General features: G+C 37.6%; 1 protein-coding gene across 1 annotated transcript in view; it reads right to left on the bottom strand.

Moving 5' to 3' along the window:
* Phex (phosphate regulating endopeptidase X-linked) overlaps positions 1–18,789 on the bottom strand; it is a 189,115-nt gene extending 170,326 nt beyond the window's left edge. Inside the window, exons 1-3 of the mRNA XM_005334811.5 lie at positions 18,185–18,789; positions 12,984–13,052; positions 5,703–5,864 (exon numbers count right to left, since the gene is read on the bottom strand). Coding sequence (XP_005334868.1) covers positions 5,703–5,864; positions 12,984–13,052; positions 18,185–18,302 — 349 coding nt within the window. The 5' untranslated portion in view covers positions 18,303–18,789. The remainder of the gene's footprint in view (positions 1–5,702; positions 5,865–12,983; positions 13,053–18,184) is intronic.
* Positions 18,790–23,365: the final 4,576 nt, after the last annotated feature.

Raw genomic sequence — 23,365 nt, forward strand, 5'->3', positions numbered from 1 at the left:
ACAGTGATGCATGCATAATTTGGCAATTTGTTGCTTCCTGTATAGCCGCATGAAAGAGTCAACATGCTCTGAGAAAACTAGAATCTTCTCTGAATGGTTGCACCCAGCTTATGTAGTAAGCTCATTCAAAATAATGGGCTCAGTTTTCATTAGGAATAACAAGGCCAGTATAAGGGATAATTGGTTCTTAGTACTTTCCTATTTCATCCCCACTTTTACTAGTCTGATGTCATTTGTTTCAAAGAACCTAATGAAGTCAAAAGCTCAATTTGGTATATCTTTATTCCTTTATTCTATATACACACCCTCAGGAAAGCAATATAATTTATCAGGTCTTCAACAAACTGAACTTCCTAATTAACAAATGACTTTGCAGGAGCTGAGTTGAAGTTTTCAGATTTCTATTATCTACAAAAGACAATTCAGCTAGGATCATTCATAGAAAAAAAATAAGATTATATAAGGAAGGGGATGGGTTTGAATTTTAGCCAGTAGGTATTTACAAATATATATGATGTATGAATCACAAATCATTATCTGCACATTAATGCATAGTTCCTACTTCATCGTGTTCTACTGGAGCTGTGTTTGAAAGTAATATACTGCATTTCTTCACAAAATATTGGCAAAGATGCTATCCCATAATAGAGATGATCTGGCCCTGCCTTGAGTCGTCTGTCTTCTATTTGACACAAGTGTTCTATCTCATTCATTGCCTCATGTTTCAGAATTGCTCATTTGCTCAATTTCCATCTGCTCATTCATAAGCATTGCATGCTCTGTTGTCTTGGTGGTCACATGAAGACAAATTTCATGCGGGGGAGGTGGTTCGGCTAAGACAAAAACATGACTACATTCAACCTTTATAAAATAATCTTGCTTCTTGGAAAGAACAAGAAATAATTGTATTTCCCAAGTAGAAATCTGAGTCTTATCTGCCATTTAAAGGCAAAATTCACTAAGCCAGGTTGCTGACTTCAATAGAGGTCAATTTTTCATCAACCTGGTCTGTCAAATCCATTTTATTTCACAAATTGGACAGCTGCATCTGTGTGTTCTCTATCAGCCATAAGAAAATGGTATTCCTTTGGTTGGTAGTATTCGGTTTTATTTTTGGATGTTTTCTCCTTTTATCCAGGGTGAGGAAAAATATCTTGACAGGATTCAATATTTTTGAAAGCATATGATATTTACAAAGGATAAGACCCAAATAAAACTTAGAACATTTTATAGACATTACTTCATGAACCTTAGAACTATCTTTGTAGCAAAACAGAGAAGCAAAGGACAAATATTTATTGAGGGCCTGCTGTATGCCAGGAACTGGACTGGGTAATTTATATAGGCCATCTCCTTTAGTCCTCACAAAAACTCTATGATATGGGGATTCTTATTTCCACTTTAAAGTTAAGAAATCTGCCAGGTGTAATGGCATACAAATGTAATCCCAGCTACTCAGGAGGCTGAGGCAAGAGGATTACCATGTTTGAGGCCAGCCTTAACAACTGAGACCCTCTCTTAAAAATTTTAAAAATAAATAAATAAAGGGCTGGGGATATAGCCCGGTGGTAAAGCATCCTTAGGTTCAATTCCCAGTGACATAATCAATCAATCAATCAAAAGAAATCTGAGCTAAAAGAAATCAGTATTTGGCCCAAAGTGACACCGAGGGTAAATGAAAGGGAACCTGGATTCAAACCTAGCTCTTAGGCTTCAAACCTCATGCCTTTAGTGGCTTACAATGAGAAAAAAAATGGAAACAACCTAAATGACAACACAGACATTGATTAGATAGAAATAGTAGATAATATGTCCACTGGTACAAAGCAGCCATGGCAAATGATAGCATAGATCTAATTTATTTACATGAAAAGATGTTCACAGGGCTGGGGATTTAGCTCAGTTGCCAGAGTGCTTGCCTCCCATGCACAAGTCCCTGGGTTCGATCTCCAGAACAACAACAACAACAACAAAAAAGATGTTCACAGCATATCAAATAAAAAAGATTATAAAAGTAGAGCTTATGATCCCCTTTAAGATCACATATATAATTTTTATATGTATATTTGCATTTAAAAAGTTATCACTGGTGGTAAAACTTAACATTTGTTTTTCTTGGTTATCTATTGTTGGTCCATAAGAAGTTCATATTACCTGGATGGAATGATGAATGGAGAGATGGTTGGATGGATAGGTGCACAGACTGATAGAGACATAAATTGATAGGGAATATACAAAGAGATAAAAAATTGAATGATCCAGTGTTCAAGCAAAAGAAGCACATTTGATATTTGAAAAGTTCTATTTATGCACTTTAAGAATATCTAACCATCTGATATACTTGTAAAGTTCAGAAAAAAAAGATATATAGGTATCTGTATCACTGTGCATAGATATTTATTTTCTCATGCACTATTTATAGCTATAAATGTACATAAATGTGCAGATATATGATGAGATAATATTTATACATTTATAGAAAATGAGAAATAACATGATAAAGCCAAGGTAGCAAAATCAGGGAATCTAGATAAAGTAAGTATGGGAGTTCATTGTGCTATTTGTTCCAATTCTCTACATTTAAATTATCTCAAAGTAAAAAATTTGAAGAACTAATCATTGATATTTCAAACACACATATCTGAAACAAGATGATATCAATTTAAAAGAAATCCTATTCCATCATTTGCTCTCCTTTTTTAATACTTGAAGCAAGAACCCTATGACCACTTGGTGAATTTGCCCATTATGACACTTGTCACAGAAGAACTTGGGATTTACTGAGTTGTGTATTCCCTAGAGCACAGACATATATAGGAAGTCTGCCACTTTGTTTCTCAAGACCAGAAGTATCTTGGTCACATAATTTGACAAATCTAGCACACATGAAGCCATGGACCAATATGAATCATAAACACGGACACAAATGTATGAAGCAAAATAATAGCTTATTTAATTTTAGCAGTGTCTTAAAATAAATGATTCACAGGTAAGATTTATTTCAAAATTATAAGTTTAGGAAATGAGGAAATTTCCACCTGAGTCTCCCAATAAGTGTCAGTGGCATTCTTGGGCACAACATTTTTGCAAACTAGGAACAACAGAACAATAAAGAATAACTATCAGAAACTCTATGTGTGAGTGTGTGTACACTGATAGGAAATACTGGATGCATTCCTGCCTGTAGTAGAGACAAAAAAAATTACACACATTATCATTTCTATTATTCAACTCCATTCTGAAGTCTCCAGCCAATAAAATGAGAGCAAAAGAGAAAGAGAGAGAATATGATTTATAATTATTTCTTAATTTTATGATTAGCTATCTAAAATATCCCAAAGAAGCCACCAAAAAACTATACTTACTATGCATAAAATGGTTCTAATCATATTTAAAATAGATATATCAAAGCTTTATATCAGACATAAGGGATTGTCAAACTTTGTCCTTAAAGATCAAAGAGTAAATATTTTTGGCTTTGTGGGCTATGTGGTCTCTGTACCAACTATTCAGTTTTATAACTATAGCACAAAAGAAGCCATTCATTATGAATAAATGAATGAATGTGGCTGTGTTCTGATAAAACTTTATTTGTAAAAACAGGAAATGGACTGGGTTTGGACCACCATTTGTAGTATGCTAAGCTCTATATCACCGCTATCAAGGAAAAAAAAAACTGATGAGGAAATTTATTTAAAACAGCAAGGAAATATATAAAGGCCTGGAAATAAACTTTCTAAAAGACAATTTAACTATATGCATCAAAACTTAAATTATGAATACTCTTTCAACCCAATAATTCTAGGGATATACTTAAAGAAGAATATAAAGATATGAACACAAAATGTTTATTACAGTATCATTTATAATAAGAAGAGAGAGTTATCTACTACACCATTCTTTTTTTTTTTTTTGTACTAGGGAGTGAATCCAGGGGCACTTAACCACTGAGCCACATCCTCAGTCCTGTTTTGTATTTTATTTAGAGAGAGCATCTTACTGAGTTGCTTAGCATCTCCCTGTTGCTGAGGCTGGCTTTGAACTCACAATCCTCCTGCCTCAGCTTCCTGAGCCTCTGGGATTACCAGCATGTGCCACCACAACTAGCTGGCACCATCCATTTTTAAAATAGGTTACAGAGTAATATATATAATGTCAGCTAATTTTTAAAATAAATGGCTTTGCATATGAGGTCATGCAATATGAACCCATATATGTAAAACTATACCCAATTTGCTTTATTAGCAGAAGTTTCTAGAGGTAGATTTATGAGCAACATTCTTTCTACTTTTATATCAAGACAACCCCAGAGAGTTCTTTTATTATAAATACTTCACATCCTAAGGATATAAATCTTTCAGTTATAACTAATGTAAAAGAAGCATCTATCTAGAAATCTTATATTTTTTCTATCCTTCAGTGATATTCCCACATGCATGATTGTGTGCATGTGTATGAATATGGGCTTCACATATGAATACACACCTTCCAAGGAAGAAATGCCAGGGAAGAGGAATAGAAAATGGACAATAATGGTAGATGAAGGATCAACATTAATTAATGTCCCACAGGGTAATAAATATTAGTCTGTAAATTCACTCTTGAAGATCTTATTTATGGTTCTATGATACAGTAATATCATCTTTTAGGATAGAGGAAAATCCTAACATTCTTGCAAATTCTCATTCAAAATTTACCAGATTAAATCTGAGCCTCCTAATAGAAAATAAAAGTCCATGTGATTTATATATAGTTGTGAAATTAATGATATTTTCTTTACAATTGCTGAGTAGTGTCTAATCATTCTGCCAATAGTTTTATGTGTTAAGTTTATATAAATTGATATTTAATTTTTATGTACTTAAAAATCTTGAAAAAATGGAGATGGGAAAGAAAGAAAATTACAATTCTTACCACTTCTCAGTAATTCTATGTAGGTGTTACTGAACACTAGTTACATGGCATTACTTGCAGTTGTCAAAAAGAAAACAAACACTATTTTTGCCTTCTGATAATAATTACCTTATCTGGCTTTGAAATCTTCCTAATTCTCTCAGGAAGTGTCTTTCTCCAACAGCTTAGCATAAAAATTAGACCCAATGCAAACATAATATCCTCCTGTAACAGACATTTCTACAAGGACATATGAAATAAATGTATATAAGCACATGTGAGTACGTGTGTGTGAGCCTGTCATTGCTAAAAAGGTCATGGGAGAAAAGTGAGTCTCCCTAGAGCCAACTAAGTTAACAGGAACAATATGACAACCACAGGTCATCCAAAGTTCTCAAAAGTGATGGCAAAAGACAACAAGGTGTTAAGTACATTTTACAAGCCATGAAAATCCAGGACACAATAAGCAAGAAATGAAGTTTACCCTGAACACAACAAAGAAGTATATTGATATAACATAAGTTTCATTAACTATTCCTTTACTCACAGCCTCCATCAAATGTTATTTAGAATTTACTATGGCAGTAGAATTTACTATTGCATTATAAGTATGAACATAACAACCTACATTAGGCTTACGTTGAGATGTGAGAGACTAGAATTCTGCAAACTTTCAATTTCCCATTTAAAAATTCTTGTAAATGAATTTCCTATAGTTAAAAGTGAGTAGTTATGCTTCAAATCCCAAATTATGCTTTTCTTCTCAAATATTGCTCTCTATATATCACCAAACTCCAGTAAAAACTCACCCTTCAACTTGAGGTCAACATTATGTCTCAGCCAAGGATAAACCCCATAGCTTGGCATATCTTCAGGAATTGGATTATTGTTTATCCAGCCATCGCAAGCAAACCGGAAGAAATTATCACAAGGGTCCACAGACAGATTTACTTTACTCAAGATGGCAGCGGCTATTTAAAAAGAAAATCACAGGATTAATGACAAGCACTGAACATTGTGTACTGTTCTTTTCCAAATTAAACAACAATTTCATATCAACCAGTTCCCAAGCCTTGGCTCTATGTTCCTCCTCACGTGACTCTCTGGATCAACATCACTATATGAAATGACCACATTCAGAGTGAGTAGGTAAAAGTTCCATTGTATGTTATTGGTCTTGCAGGATTATTCCTAACATCTGTGGAGTGTCAGACAAAAATACATATGGAGTATGTAGTAGACTGTTTGCAAAGATAAGTATAATACTTTCTTCCATTCCACATGTCTTTCTGCAAAGCCACCTTGTTACTCTTACCATGAAGCAATAGAGTCTATTTCCCCTGCTTTGAATCTGGGCTGGTTTTACCACTAGCTTTGGCAAACAATTGACATAAATTACTTTTTGTGAGTTTCAAAGCTAGGCCTTAAAAGGTCTTGCACTTTTCAAACACTCCCTTTCAAATGGAGCCTTGAGGCTATCTTTTGAAGAAGTCTCCTGTAGACCAAGAGGCCACACAGAGAAGAACAAAGGCCATCAGGGACCTTCCAGCCTAAGTGAACCCCCAGAGCCTATGCAATACCAGAACCATCTACCAAACCCAGAGACCCATGAGAAATATTAAATCATTTTTTTGTCTCAGGCCTCCAAAGTTTGAGGTGGTTTGTTCCACAGCAAAGGGTAACTGAAACAGAGACCCACATGTCATCTACCTACATATTTTTAAAAAAAATATTTTTAGTTGCTGATGTACCTTCATTTTTTATTTATTTATATGTGGTGCTGAGGATCGAACCTAGTGCCTCACATATGCTAGGCAAGTGCCCTGCCACTGAGCCATAACCCAAGCCCCTACCTACATATTTTAAACACATACTTGCAACATTCCTTCATAAAAACCAGGAAGGCCAGTATGAATTCTTCAGCCCCTTGATATCCAGTGTAGGTCTCAGAGGAAGGGAGCCCTGAAAGAGACCCACACAGGCCCTGAAAGGAAACTTGGGCCATTTGGCAGGCAATTCTGGGGTGTAGGAGAGAGCTGCAGACTTGGCCCCACAGGCTCCTTGACTGGGCTGGGGGAGAGGAATGGCCACAGAAGGACCAAAATGAAGTATTCTAAATAAGGGGCCCAAGTATGGGGTAGAATTGAGTATTCATATGAGTTAACAGAAAGATACAATACACTAATCTACCCTGTTTTTCCTTTTATAAGCCCAAACACAATTATATGTGGACCATAACTCATAGATAGGAAATTTTTACATAAATATGTATCCATAAGTTTTGAAAGAAAATCTTCTATCACAAAATGAAAAGGTTCTAAATTTTCTAATATTGACCTCCAATTCTCTTCCAACTGCCATACAATTGCTGGCTACCACTCTGGCACAAAGATATGCACCAACCGATTAAAAAAACAGCAGCCAATATTTTAATAACATTGGAAGAAAGACATTCTGGGCGATTTTCATACCTTAATTAATGCCAGAATATATTTCTCTTTGAAGTAATGAAAATCTGATGACTTTTCAGCTAGATGAGAATGAACTGCCCCCAAAAGTATAATATGCAGGGCTGGGGTTGTGACTCAGTGGTAGAGGGCTTGCCTCACACTTATGAAGCACTGGGTTCCATCGTCAGCACCACATAAAAATAAATAAATATCAGGTTGGAGATGTGGCTCAGTGGTAGAGGGCTTGCCTTGCACATGTGAAGCCCTGGGTTCAATCCTCAGCACCACACAAAAATAAATAAATTAAATAAAGGTGTAGTGTCCGTCTACAACTAAAAAAAAAAAATGTTTAAAAAAAACTTGAGCTTTTAAAAAATAAATAAATAAGGGTATTGTGTCCATCTACAACTAAAAATTTTTAACAAAAAGTACAATCTGCATAAATAAATAAAGATATTATGTCCATCTACAACTAAAAAAAGTTTAAAAAATAAAGCTAGATATTTCTCTATACTACACTGTGAAAATTTCAAACAGCCTTTGTCCTCATTGAAGTGAATAATCAACAAACATCCTAATTTCTAGAGGACTTCAAAATCCCTGCTGCTTTCAACCCCCCTCCCAAAATTAACAACCAGCAAAAACTTGGTTTACCAGTTCAACAGATTTTAAATTGACTTAATATTTTTGTTTTTCAGAATGAACTCAGTTGTATTTAATTACATGTATGCTTACTGCTACTGTTTTATCATTACCATTTAATATGCAACCATGCTAGGACATACAAAGTCTTCCTTCCATTTTATATTTATAGACTGTGCAGCCCCAGAATGAATCTGCAATGTGACACCTCAGGGATACGGTTCACACAAGTCTCAGTCCCACACAATATTTACAGTCACCCAGGGGAGTCCTCACATGAATTTTTATTCACATAAGCTCACTGTTTTCTGGCTTCCTTCCCAAACTTCCCTTCCCCCAACCCTCAAATACACCCTCTCCATCTCCTCAGTTTGCTAGCAGGTACCTACAAAAACTGCAAGGTCAGCTCTGACCCCGGTCCTGATACTAAAGTAGGGGAATACATCACTTGCATGAATTTGGAAAGGAGCCCTGTGAGTGAGAAAACTCTTCCCTCTGCCTTGCAATTCATCACTCACGATTCATAGCTGGGCACAAGGCTGTGCTTTCTGCAGGAGAACTGTGACTTCAAATCACAAGGGACCATACTTGTCAAGACACCAAACTCCTTTCCCCCCTACTCAGCTCCATAGAGAAAACCCAGAGAATCTTGTTTTAATAAAAGAAATATGATGATGAAGGAAACCTGTGAAAGCTCAGGCTGTGTATTCTCTCAAGTCATTGCAGATGAGGTTAATTGGTAGGCAGTCTCCAGCTAGTTTATGGAGTACAGATGGAGGCATCTTGCCATATACCAATATGAGTTTTTAGGTTTAGTCAGGGCTCAGGGGAGAGTCTTATTAAGGGCCTCAACCTCATTATTTATATAAAATAATAAAGTCACTAACATTAAGTATTTCTGCTATGCCAGGAACTATATGCTAAGCCCCTTCCAAGCAATATAGCATCATCATAAACTCTGGAGTCAGACCACTTGGGTCAGAGGAACAGCAACAGTGTGCAATAGCTGTACAACCTGGGAAGATTACTTAACCTTCATGTATCTTAATTTCCTCATCTGTAAAATGAGGATAATAATAATAACAATACCATATAGTATCACCATGCTAATTAAATGAGTAAATATATGTAAATTGCTTATAACAGTGTCAGGCACATTTCCATATAACTATGATCAGCAGATAAAATATAAGGTGCCCAGTAAAATTTGAATTTCAGATAAAAAACTACTTTTAGAATAAGGTTAATTATTAGAATAACTATATATATAAAATATTACGTGGGACATATTTATACAAAAACATTGTCAACACTATATATCTGCAATTCAACTTAACTGAGCATCCTCCTGTATGTATATATTTAGCTAAATATAGGAAGCATACATGTAAACATTTGCTATTATAATTCCATAAACACTTATCTGGAACTCTGAAGTTAGATTTGCAGAGCTCACAGATTTTTCAGATTTTGAAAAAGAAATAGTGTATCATAACTCAGAAATGTCTGGAGTGGACCCCTAAAGCAAGCACTTAATATTTCTATGGGGAACATAGAAATACTACTTATGTTCTCCTAAGTAGGATCGATAAAGTCTAAAATGACCTCACATGAGTTAAGATCCAGTTTATCCATCATAGGAATTGAAGTCACGTTTGCTCTGGCCACCTGGGAATTGCAATACTTTCTGGGATTGCACATTGTGGACCTGGATTACTAGTACCATTATTATTTTGTTTTATTCTCACAACTAGTATGATAAGTTAAAACCTGTTATCCTCATTTCATAGATGGTAAAACTTCCACTTAAGGAGGTTAAATATTTAGCCCAGGATCACATGGCTTGTATGTGACCATAACAGGCTTCAAACACAAGTGAAAGGCTTGTCCACCTTTATCCACTATCATTAGCATGACCTTTCCTTGTTTCTTTATATTCTTTCTACAGCTCTCATTTTGAAAGAGGGATCAGAAGAAGTGAACAAGGAGAGAGGAAAGAAAAGTTACAGAGAGGCTGAATCTCAGAAATGGTTGGCATGTGTTCAGAAGTGGAACAGAAGGTGATCAAAAACATCCTCTCCTGAACTTTTATTATGTGGATTTGTGCCCATATACCCTCATCTTCATACCAGATCTTGTGTAAGATCCTGGCTTATACAATTCTCCTACCATATCTATCCGAGCTGTTCTACAGACCCCTGGGCAAAATGAAGCTCATGTCCCATCAAAGAGGACTGTATTTTTTGTGACCCTTTCACAACTGAAACAGCAAAACCAATATTTTTAAACATTAGAAAGCCATTTGACAAAACAAAAATTAAAAACAGGAAAAACATACTAGATGGCAGAAAGCAACATTATCAGAAACCAGTCTTTAGGTTTAACTCTGGCATTGTTATAATTTGTAATAAGCAAAATTCATGTAGTAAGTGACCTTCCATACCAAAAGTTGTCTAAACTCAAATTGAAGATTTTGAGTTTTATAAATTTCAAATTCTCCCAGCCACAAGAACCCTAACCACAGCAAAAGTACCAGATGATGAAATTTTAAACCTGTTCTCTGTGCCACCTATTCCCTCACCCTACTCTATGACATCCTCTCTCCACTGGAGAAGACCCCAGGTCAACTGCTAAAGCTGGAAATTCCCACATCATTACAGAAGAAAAAGAATCACCCTTTGAGGGATGATATCAAGAAGCTGAAATAGTTTAGTTGCTAAACTCTAGGAAGTCTAGTGGGTGGCAGGGTGGATATGAAGGACTAGGGGGATCAGAAACAGAGTTACTTGGCATGCTACCAGAGCACCAAGGAAAAGATGGAAAGGATCCAGACATGGAGGTAAAGCCAAACTCTGCCACTGGCTCAGGATAGGACCGTGGGAAAGTTAATTAGCCTCTAGAAGCCTACATTCCTTTATCTATCTGTGGGACTTGCAAGGGTACTAAGTTCATAGTGTTCTTCTGGAGGTTTTATGAGATGGGGGTATGTAAGTCACCCAACATGTTGCCTGGTTAAAAATGTGTATTGATCACTTAAATGGGACAAGAAATTGATTTTAAAAAGTAACTATGGGTAAATGGAAGAAAGATCACTAGAGGGAAGGAAACAGGGAGTGGGGAAAAGGGAGGGGAAGGACAGGTACTAGGGACTGAATTAGAATAAAATATATTCCGTGCTTTTATAATTATGTCAAAATGGGTTCTACTGTCATATATAACCAAAAAGAACCAATAAATTTTTAAAAAAATAATGGGACAAGAAACCCTTCAATAACATAATAACCTAATTCATGACCTTTGTCTAAGTTCTCAGAGTTTATAAGCCCTTTCACCTAAGCCTTTCCCATCTCAATTTATGCCACCAATCAACATCTAAGCATCACTCCGAGTCTCTTTTGCTCAAAGCCCATATCAAATCCTTCAGCATCCTTCTGCAAGCTTTCTATTCCTAAGCCTTCTGCATTCTCAATTTCTTGAATTCTCACCTGCTCCACTGAAACAACTTCATCTCTGAGTGACCCTCGTTTCCTGTCCCCTACTGCTAGACTGAGAATTGAACCCAGAGCCTTCTACATGCTAGATAAGTACTCCGCCACTGAGCTGTACCCATGGCCCTTTTTAATTTGAAACAGGACCTTGCTAAATTGCTGAGGCTGGCCTCAAACTTGCAATCTTCCTGCCTCAGTCTCCCAAGTACCTGGAATTACAGTCCTGTCCTACTGTGCCCCACAACCTTCCCCCATTCTTGCTCCCCTACTTGACTTCTCCACACAGAAAGATTTCCCTGAATCTAGTTCTCCACCAAAAAAGATCTTTTAAAAGGCTCGTGAGGTGTACTCTTTCTTCTCAAAACCCATCAGAGGTTCTTGTGTATGCTTAAGAAAAATCTAAACTCATGGCAGCTAGTCTGCCCATTCACTCCCTTTTCCTGCATGGTGCCCCTTATCCAGCAAATTCTGCCTGACCCTCAAGCCACACAAGCTCATTTTTCCATGGGACCTTTGCCCCATTTGGAAACCCCTTGCCTCAATCTTCACAAATTAATTCCTTTCTCATTGTTCAGGGTCCCCTTCATGTCCTCAGACTTTTCAATCTAGCCATCCTGTCACTTTATCACATTATTCTGTTTAAATATTTTAATTTTCTGCATATACTACTAGCTGATATTTTTCCTGTGCATCGATTGCCTCACATGTCTTTGATTGTCTGGTTCATTGATATATTCCCAAAACATAACTCAGTGCCTGGCTTGAAGAAATATTTGGTGAATTCATGTGTTAATCTTATCTTTTAAGGTCAAGTGGAATAGACTAAATGCTTAATGTGATCTCTACGCTATGACTTTCCCTTTGGAAAATGCCATGGGGCCCTGCCCACTTAAAGAATGGAGGTAGGGGCTGGAATCCAGCTCCTGCAAGGTCCTCATGCTGATTTGTGGGGGAGGGCAGAAGCTAATTGCTAAGGCAACTTTAAGCCCAAAGTTTCACTTTGGGTCAATGTGGTAAAAACTTCTCAAGAGAAGTTTGACTTGTAACATGGAGTAGAAGAACCCAAAGGGACTCCCGGCAACAATGGAAGCATGGATTTACAAAGGACCCCTGCTTAGAGGCAGACAGGTTAGAGCCTCTGACCAGAAGATACACAAAGATTGCTTATGACAAACAGGAATCTTCAGCCAGCTGAGCCATAGAACGCCTATGGTCTCCGCCTGCTGGTCTTAAGAGAGGCCGTGCAACCTTCCAAGCCCCTTCATGAGTTCCTTATCACAAGGCTTGGAATATCACACTGCTTCATTATTGCAAGGAAAAAGAAAACAGGAAATCCAAACTCCACTATTTCACACCAAAACTTGAAAGTAAACTTAAAATTTCTTCAAAATTGCATTTCGTATTTGGTAAACCTCAAGCAAACAGAATACTAAAAATACCACCTGTTTTCTCGTCTACTCCCCAAGGTACCATAATTATAACTTGACACAGGGTGGAAAATGGAACTTACCGGCTTCGATGCACTCTGGCTTCAGGCAGTACTCCTGTTTAGCTTGGAAATTTAAGAGACCTTGACTCACTGAAAAAACAGACCAAAATAAATGACAGACTTGTAGCAGACCACCATCAGGTAAACCACCATCTGGCACATATGCAAAACATTTGATATCAGTTCATTCTTCTCAGTATTGACATGGTATTCAAAACCCCATTGGCTCAACCCCTCAGAACCACGCTGTTCGCTACCTAAGTAGCCTTGGTAATATTCTCAGTTGCTCTGAAATTCAGTTTTTGTCATATGTAAATCAAGTGGGTGAGTGAGTATGAACAGACTGAGAGTCTGCTCCCCAGAGCAGCAGAAGCACCTGGGAGCTTGTAAGAGGTGCACATTTTCAGCCCCACTCCAGACTTTCTGACTCTATCTGTGGGGTTTGGTTTTGTTTTCTTTTGTTTTGTTTTGGCAGGGTTGGTTTGAGATTGAAGCCTGGGCCTCAGTACGTGCTAAGAAGGCACTCTAGCGCTGAGCTCCTTCCCCAGCTGGCCATCTGTGTTTCATCAAGCCTTGCAGGTGATGCTAACGTGAGAGCCAGTGTTAGATGATCTTTAAAGTGCCTTCTATCTCCAATTATCTGTAGTTTGTCTCACACTTTCACTCTTTATGTTTATAACAACATCTCCATCTTAGAGATGGAAAAATTGAAACTTTTAAACTATGCCATTGTAAGCAACTCCAGAGTGGAAGGAGAAAATTAGCATATGTGGCATTTAGAGTTTGGGATCTTATCTAAACCATCCATAAAGAGGGAGAAAAGAAATAAAACCATGGGCATATAACTCAAATCATCTGGTAACAGTCATTTTCTGCCTGCACCACATACTTTCCTCCCACCAGGCCCAGCCTAGCTACCAGACATATGCACCTGTGAGAACCAAGATTCCAGCTATTTCCACTCTTCCCCTCAACCCTACCTCAAAAAACAAAACCAGGGATGGCCCTGGACTTGATCCTAAGCACCACATTAAAAAAAAGAAAAACTGTACAATTAAAATAGCTTTTGCACCAGTGCCTTACTTCCCTCATTTGGCTGGCCACATTATTCAAATGGATTTCAGCACAAATACTGAAGGATACCAAGTTTGAACTCTAGACAGAACCTTTTTCTGGGCATTAACAGATGTGACTTAGGGATTTCAAAAATATTTGAAATATGTTCCTCGGTTGCTGGGGAAGTTATATGGAATTCGTTATTGCTGTTTTCTGTGAGCAGAAACAAGGAGTTGTTTGAAGATGAAGCCATGGGGAGATGAACCAGGGGTGTGAACAAGGACTGAGGCCCTTCATGGCATCCTCAACAGAGAAGCAGAATAGGAGAACTTGGTGGCACTAATACTTATGTTTCTGGAAGCAATGGAAGACCTGAAGATCACCTGCCAGTGTGGCAGTTTTATTATTTATTACCCAACATTCTAAGAGGAGTCTGTTTTTCCTTTGTTCTTTTCTCTGCTGCCATCCTGAAAACAGCCTTTTTACCTGTGTTATATAATAAATTCAAGGAAACTGTCTACAGTACATCTCAAGCCTATTTTTAAGAAAAGAATTTTCTTAGCATTAAGGTGTGTTTTGATTTCTTTAAAAGAAAAAAGTAAGGTAAAAATATATATAGTCAGCATAAAGATTGGTGTGGAATATTCCAATATGCTTGGGTGGTGAAACCATGGGCGTAGTTTTTCCCTCAGTCTACTCTGATAAGTTTACCAAATGTTTTTTACTAAGCATGTATTATTTCTTCTAATTGAAAAATAAACTTTATTATAAATAATATTTTATTATCCTACACAATAACTTCTTGATACTGGCATTTTTTCATAAAAAGCTAATGAAATGGTTAAAGACTTAGTTCTTTCATAAAAATTAATTCTTGACAAAAACTCTCTAAGCAAGCAGAACTAAAATCAGTTATATTTTGCTAAGGAAGAGTAGAAGAAAGGTTTTTAGTATAATTAATTGGGACACAGACCTAAGCCCTCAAGCAAGAGCAGTATATCCATGGGGGGTTATTTTAAGATCCTGAAAATAAAGGATCTTAAGGATCAATGAGCCCAGGTAAGATAAAGGTGTCAGTGAATGAAATATAAACAATAAAGCTAATATTTTTAATATAAAAAAATTTAAATGTTACCTTTTACTGGTTAGGAGCTTTAAAAAAACTTATATAGCAATTTGGTTTCTCACTTCAATTTCTCTATAACCATTAGAAATGCCTTCAGAATCCAGTGGAGTCACACACATATCAAGAGTATGACAGATCAAGAGTATGAGAATGGACATAGAGCAGAGGCTAGCCAACAATGGCCCACAGGCTAGATCCAACCCACTGCCTATTACTGTTTCTATGAACGCTTTTGACATTTTTAATGATTGGACAAAACACAAAATAATAATAATAATTCATGATGCATGAAAAGTATATGAAATTCAAGTTTCAGTGTCCAGAAATCAAATCATACTGCACCAAATTGTGCTCATTTGTGTGTATATTGTCTATGTATATTTTTGAGCTACATCAACAGAGCTGAGCACAGCAACAAAGACTGAATGTATGGCTCATGAAGCTGAAAATATTTACTATCTGGCCTTGACAGAAAAAGTTTGCTGATCATTGCATCTGATAAACAGAATGTGAGAAGGGGAAGGGAAGAAGAAAGAACATTTTAAAATAAACTGGCTAGGGCTGGGTTTGTGGCTCAGTGGTAGAGCACTTGCATCACATGTGTGAAGCACTGGGTTTGATTTTCAGCACCGCCTATAAATAGATAAAATAAAGGTCGGGTGACAATTTAAAAATATGTATTAAAAAATAAAATTAAAAACTGGCTAAGGGTGTATAGTTATACCTGATGTTTTAATTTCTAGTGCTTTCACTTTTCTGAAACCACTCTAAGGCCACCAGCAATCACTTACTATAGAAGCATAAAGGTTTAGAAGAGAGATTATCCCAGAGCCTCAAAGACAAAGAAGAGGTAAGGAAGGGTTCTGAAAATGCAGGCATGTGACTGAATTTGGACAGACAAAAAAATACCCTGCAAAGTTAACCGGGAAGTACTGTGAAGCATATTGTCATGAAGAGCATTGCCTGGAAGGTCCCTAGAGATTTTCAGAAAGGATTTTGCTAGATGCAGGGTGGAGATGGGTAGCAGAGCCTGAGAGACAGGCACTGAAAAAAAAACGTGAGAAGAAGAGGGTGAGTCTGTCATAGTGCTGAAATGTTTAACAAAACATAAGGGTCCCTGAATTTATGTGCCCAAATGGAAGTGGTATTCTGAAGCAATGCTTCTCAAACTTGCATTTGAAAAGAAATCCCCTGGGGTCTTGTGAAAATGCAGACTGGGAATCAGTAGATCTGGAGTGGAGCTCCGCTTCCAAGTGATGCTAATGCTGCTGGTCCAGGGACTACACTTTGAGCAATGAGTGTACTGAGGCTACACCATTAGTTTGCAGTTATTCTCCAATACCATTAGAGCCTCTCCTAGAAACTAGAGGTGAGAGCTGGGTTGCTGGGCATATTGGATAGTTATCTTCTATTTTATACAGGCCTCCTTGTCCATAATAGCATTGACTGACTTTGTGATTTTACTTTGCTCCAAAAACATCATCTAAAAATGATGCCAAATAATCACTTTCTCTCAAAGGACAAAGACTTGCTGCCATGGAGAATCTTCCAATTAATATGCCACAGCCTCCGAATGTAATAATCACAAAAGTAGAGTTTGGAAAAAGTTTCAAGCAGTGGTAACATTTAAAAGAGTACATATTTTTACACACATGATAATCATTTGGATTTTGATGTCTGGAAGTGTTTGCAAACGTAACCTTGTAGTAGACACTTCCCACTTAGTGTGTAGTCCCTTGGTATGCCCATAGAATTTCTCCCCCAGTTTTGAATTTCAGGAGAGGATGTTCATCTAAATCCCAAGTGTTGAGAAATCTCACAGCAGTTTTCAAGAGCCACAGATTCAGTTGCAGGAACAGGAGATTTAGCTTCACCAGAAAGCAATAAATTCATCTAATTTCCTAAATCTCCAGCCACAGAAAACATGGAAAGATGGTTTTCTCATTTTAGCAGAGTTCTCAACCACACAACCCTAACTCTTTTCAAGTTTAATTACTGGTTTTCCCCTGCCAAAATAAACATGGTCTCCTTCATCATGTATATGCCAAGGAATGCTTCCAGGCTTGCTGCATTTCAAAGTGTACCTAGAATCTCCCAAGAATGGGAGTTGTTCCTTCATAACTCTCAAGCTAATGAAATATTATGGGCTGTTTGAGAAAAAAATGGTAATAGCCAAAGGTCCCAAAAGCCTAAAATTTTAGGACATCCCTCACCCCTTACCAAGATGTCTGACTCTTTGTCATAGGGATACACTTGGATCATCTCATAGACTCTCTGGGCACATCATTCTCACCATGAGTCATTAAAATAATTGAATCACACAATACCTTTCAAATCTTGGAAGAAAACTTCTGTTTTCCTTCATGTTAATTTTTAAATCTATTAGAAAGGCTGAGTTTACATTGCATCCCATCAAGTCACTTGATTAGAAAGGACTTGAAGAATCCCATTAAAGGTGCATTGAAAGGACTGATTTGTATTTTGTGAATTAAGTTTTGTGATTCGCCCAGGCAAATATAACCAAAGTCAAATGAAAAGAAATTCCAGCATGGTTTCGATCATCATGTAAAAAGTTTTCCTCGCAGCATAAATGAAAGTACGACTATGAATTCATAAACACTCAATTTTCAAAATGTAATTCATGAATATTCTTTTCTCAGTGCAACAGAATCCCGTAGTCACTCCAAATGACTTTATACCCATGTTCCCTTCTAGACTATACATTTGCTACTAAAGAATAGCCTTCTTGGGGCTGGGGCTGTAGCTCAGTGGTAGAGTGCTTGCCTTGCACAGGTGAGGCCCTGGGTTTGAACCTTAGCACCACATAAAAATACACAAATAAAATAAAGGCATTCTGTACAACTACAAACAATTTTTCAAGAAAAAACAGCCTTCTTTTACATATGCATGTTTGATAGAAACTGAGACTATACTGCCTATTAACACAAGCAAACAGCTGTACACCTGTATTATGGCAATAAAGCATGAGGAAAGTTCTTGGCATGTGCCCAGTTCCCCTGGCCTCCAGCGCTCCACTTACCTAGAAAGAGGATCGTGCCCAGCACCACAGTGCCAACGATAAACACAGCCAGGGCGACTTGAGTGCCTCTGTTGGCCCCTTTTCTAGCCTCTATGCTGCTCCCCGTTTCTGCTTCCATCAGAAAGACGGTAGAGAACACTCAAGAAGAAAGTCACTTTCCGTGGTTTGGTAGCTGGTCTCAAGAGTTTGTTAAGCGTTGACATCCAAGGCTCTCTTGCTTTTCTACTAATGGACAGCTTAAAAAATTCACATCAGGAAACCTTCCCTCGCTACCCTTTCTCAAATAATCCTTCACAAATGAAATAAAAGAAACTCAAAATATTGGTTGCCTTGGCTTTCCCCCTGACTAGACAAAACAAACAGCGGTTGCTTTATCTTGGTGCTCTCCCTCAGCAAAGTCCCTCTCAACCGGTTGTTTGGCAGGCTCTTCTCTCAGGCGTTCTGAGTATACATGTTTTACTATGTTGCTGAACAGATGTTTTAGCTATTTAAATGTATAGTCACTTGGGGAGGAAAAAAAAACAATTGTCTTTATCAAAACTGGATCCTTGTCAACCTCCCCCCAACCATGATAAGTTAGGTGACGAAGACTCTCCGAACCTACTTCAAGATCTCAGTTAATCATGTAATTCTGCTGCAATAATCATTCTGCTCGCCTGAATTGTCCTCATCAAAGATATTCTTTCAGTGTGTGAGTCCCTTTTTAAAGCCTTCTAAGAGTTCCTAGGATATCCTGGAGCATTTTATTTTAGGAACGTTGTGTATGATAGCATGTGCCAAAAATCAGAGTCATAGTCCAGTGCAGTGCAAAGTAGCAATTAAGACAACCTACAGAGGCTGATGGTTTGGACTGGAACTTTTTTTAAGGAAGAAGAAAGAGCATTTCCTCTTTGTGGTGCTAAGAATTGTACAAATGACAGTTAAGTATATGAATTAAGCTTATTAGCAACCACAAAAGATACAGTGAAGGTTTTTTTTTTTCCCCTGGATGTTTTGGTGAAAACTGCACCCATGTATTTTGTCCTCTGGTTCCCCTGAGGCAGTCATTGGTTAATATGTTTTTGCATTTCCATATAGTGTTTATTTCAGCAGATTCTCTGGATTGAATTCAAAGGTATTTGGCTTCCCTGGAAAGATTGATAAATGATGGGGTCTTTAATTTCTTGATGAAAATGATTTAAATTATCAAAATCTGCTTGCTTTATTGGGGCAGGGCAACTCCTACTCCAATTCTAGTGAAATTATATAAATGTTATTCTCTAATGATATAGATATCATTAAGTCATAACACAACTACCACTTACCTGTTTCTGTTTTGCTGGAGATCATAATGCAGTAGGAGTCAGGGTGAAGGATTCAGCTACATCCCAAACCAGGAAAATAAAACTTGTACATTTGGCTTTGGGAGTCTCCCCAGAGTTCAGAAGGTGCCAATGAGCTCAGTAAAACATGATCACTTGTTCACACTCCTATCTGGCTAAGCTTGGTCAGGACTTAATCCCACAGCATGGAATTCTCCCGTGTTTTAGAACTTCTTCCATAACACATCCTACCCTGTTTTCTGTTCATTTCATGTTATTCCCAAATCAGAAGATCATAAATCTGTGTCATATGCTGTTACTCTTATATGCTCATTGGCTATTAATGTTATTTTGTGGCTGTTATTCAATAACACAGTCTAACAGGTCTTTTGTCCCTAGAATGGGATTCTCCCAAAAGTATCTGGACTTGACTTCATAATACATCTTGAACCATGAGCTCCTTGAGGTTAAGGAACATGTCTGTTGCATTCAATACAGCCCCAGCATCAAGAGTTCCTGGCCCATCACAATGAAAGGGGAAATAAAAGAAATGAAAATCATTCAAGTTAGCCCTAGACACTTGCTCTTATGAAGCAGCTTCAGGAACTTCAGACATTTGTTCCTGACAGGGCAGGGGTGGAAAGCATACAGCCTCTAGATTCCTTCTAAATGCTCAGCTGATAATGATACTTCACATGGGGATGGTACATAGTAAGCTAGTGGTAAACCTGTATACTTGATAGCAAAGGCATTTTAAACTCTGTTTTACAAATGAAGAGACTAAGAGCAAGGAAGGGCTTTAGGTGACATGTCTGGGAAAACTAGACAGGGAAAGATTAAGAGATGGGATCATTGCCATATACTATGTGTCTGCAACTTCACAAAGTTTTCTATGCCACTCAATCATAGTATCAGGGCATGCTTCTTCCCTCCTTCCTTCTTCAAATCTCCTCATATCATTCAGGGTCTTGACTGACACAGAACAGTGGTCATGGGTTGACCACCTTGGACCAGCAAGATTTCCCTAGAGTTGAGGACAATTTCAGGTTTGCCCTGAAGTTGTACCTATCCATCACTGACAGACAGGAATTCATTCCTGAACATTCAACTGCTGAGTTAAAAGCCATTAAACAACAACAACAAAAATACCTTCAGTAATTTTAATAGAAAATCTATGATGCATTTATTCTAAATTGAGACATGCATAGAAAAATATATTAGTTGAACAATGAAGACAAGTCTATTGAAATAACAAACAACTTTCAAGATGTTAAAAATAGTTTGTTCATATAATGTAATGTAATGAAGGTTTCCTTTACTCACCAAAGAAATAAAGGAAAACTTGAGAGTGGGTAGGAATGATAGAGGAAAGGGGTGTGGGTGAATCATTCATTATAAAGTGAATTCTTTATTCTGTGCCATTTTCTGCATTAATGTTTCAACCTTTTGGGAGGTGGTGATTATCTTGCACTAAAATAAACTGCATTTAACAATAAAGTAGCACAGGAAAAAAAAGAACTTCAGGGCGAAATAAAAAGTTAAAAAACACAGAGAAATAATGAATGTTCATGGAAAACTAAAGCAGGGAGCTGCAAATGGCCCACCTCCTGTTTTTATAAATAAAGTTTTATTGGAACAAAGTCATGCCCATTCATTTATAGATTGTATATGACTGCATTTGTGCTATAAAGGCAAAGTTAGGTAGTTTTGTCACAGAGACACTCTGGCCTGCCAACTTTAGAATATTTACCCTCTGGCCCTTTACAGGAAAAGTTTACTAAACCACAGGCTGACGTAAAAGATGCTACTCTTCTTCCCAAACACATGGCACACATATACAAAGCAAAATATTCATCTACACTGACATGAAACTCAAAATTGTTCCATTAAGTATTTGCAGAATAAAAACCACTGTGCTAGGGAAGTTAGTGCATGCATCTTTTGTCTGAAACTGTAATATTGAAACTATAGCATATTGTTTAGTATGTTTGGGAGCAAAAAAAGTCATTTTTCTGGGGATAAAAGTAGGAAGACTGTCCAAAATTAAACCTTCAACTTCTCCAGGACCGTAAAAATAAATCAATGAAAAGTCACTCTGCAAGATTAATTAATTGATCATCTGATCTATGCATCCACTCAAATATTTCAATTAAGAGCATCCAGGGGCTGGGGCTAGGGCTATAGCTCAGTGGCAGAGCACTTGCCTCACATGTGTAAGGCACTGGGTTTGAGCCATGTTCACCATCGCTAGCAGTCAGAGAAATGCAAATCAAAACTACCCTAAGATACCATCTCACTCCAGTAAGATTGGCAGCCATTAGGAAGTCAAACAACAATAAGTGCTGGAGAGGATGCGGAGAAAAGGGCACTCTTGTTCATTGCTGGTGGGAATGCAAATTGGTGCAGCCAATTTGGAAAGCAGTATGGAGATTTCTTGGAAAGCTGGGAATGGAACCACCATTTGACCCAGCTATTCCCCTTCTCGGTCTATTCCCTAAAGACTTAAAAAGAGCATGCTACAGGGACACTGCTGCATCGATGTTCATAGCAGCACAATTCACGATAGCAAGATTGTGGAACCAACCTAGATGCCCTTCAATAGATGAATGGATAAAAAAAATGTGGCATTTATACACAATGGAGTATTACTCTGCATTAAGGAACGACAAAATCATAGAATTTGGAGGGAAATGGATGGCATTAGAGCAGATTATGCTAAGTGAAGCTAGTCAATCGTTAAAAAACAAATACCAAATGACCCCTTTGATATAAGGGGAGTAAACAAGGACAGGGTAAGGACGAAGAGCTTGAGAAGAAGATTTACATTAAACAGGGATGAGAGGTGGGAGGGAAAGGGAGTGAGAATGATATATAAGAGGAAAGGAGGGGTAAGACAAGATAATACAAATGGAAGAAATGATTTACAGTAGAAGGGGTAGAGAGAGAAAAGGGGAGGGGAGGGGAGGGGAGGGGGGATAGCAGAGAATAGGACTGACAGCAGAATACATCAGACACTAGAAAAGCAATATGTCAATCAATGGAAGGGTAACTGATGTGATACAGCAATCTGTATACGGGGTAAAGTTGGGAGTTCATAACCCACTTGAATCAAACTGTGAAATATATTAAGAACTATGTAATGTTTTGAATGACCAACAATAAAAAAATAAATAAATAAAAAATAAAATAAACAAATAAAATAAAGGCATGCTGTCCATCCACAACTACAAAAAAAAATATTTTTTAAAAGAGCATCCAGGAGTATCTTGGGCCTTAATAGGAATCAATCAGTAAATCATCTGAGGTTTCTTTGTTTCTTAAGTGCCTGGCTCTGGGCAAAGCCTTGTGAGAGAAAACCAAGAAGCCACGGTAGAGACTGTGGACTGGTCAACAAGATTCAAGCATGAAAATATGTGAACTCCTTGGAAACTTGGCTATGGAATGCCCCTAAAGCACCCAGACCTAGCCATTAAGGCAGCAAGTGTCCAGAGAAACAGAGATCTGAGTATTAGATTTGTTGGGAAGACTTCCAGAAAGAGAATCTGCAGAAATGGACAGCTTGAGGGCAGAAAGGAAGGCTTCTAGATAGGTCAAACCACATCTTGAGATAGGATTTGCCTGGGCATTTACCCCTGTCCCTGTAGGTAAGATAATTTGTCCTAGGTTAAATGAATCCAGCAACTTCAACCCAAGCTGCCAACTGGCTGGGATGACAGCTCAAGCTGAATTTTTGTGCTAGACATGAATGCATCTGGTCATTAATTGGATGTGCAGAGTCTTCTGTTTCAAGCAGTAAAATCTCATGTGGGCCCTAATTTCAGGGAGAAAGAAGGAAATGATTCAAATCCTGAAAAATGTTTTCATCCAGCCACTAGAAGGA

This window comes from Ictidomys tridecemlineatus, chromosome X, assembly GCF_052094955.1.
Source record: "Ictidomys tridecemlineatus isolate mIctTri1 chromosome X, mIctTri1.hap1, whole genome shotgun sequence".
Classification (NCBI taxonomy): Eukaryota; Metazoa; Chordata; class Mammalia; order Rodentia; family Sciuridae; genus Ictidomys; species Ictidomys tridecemlineatus.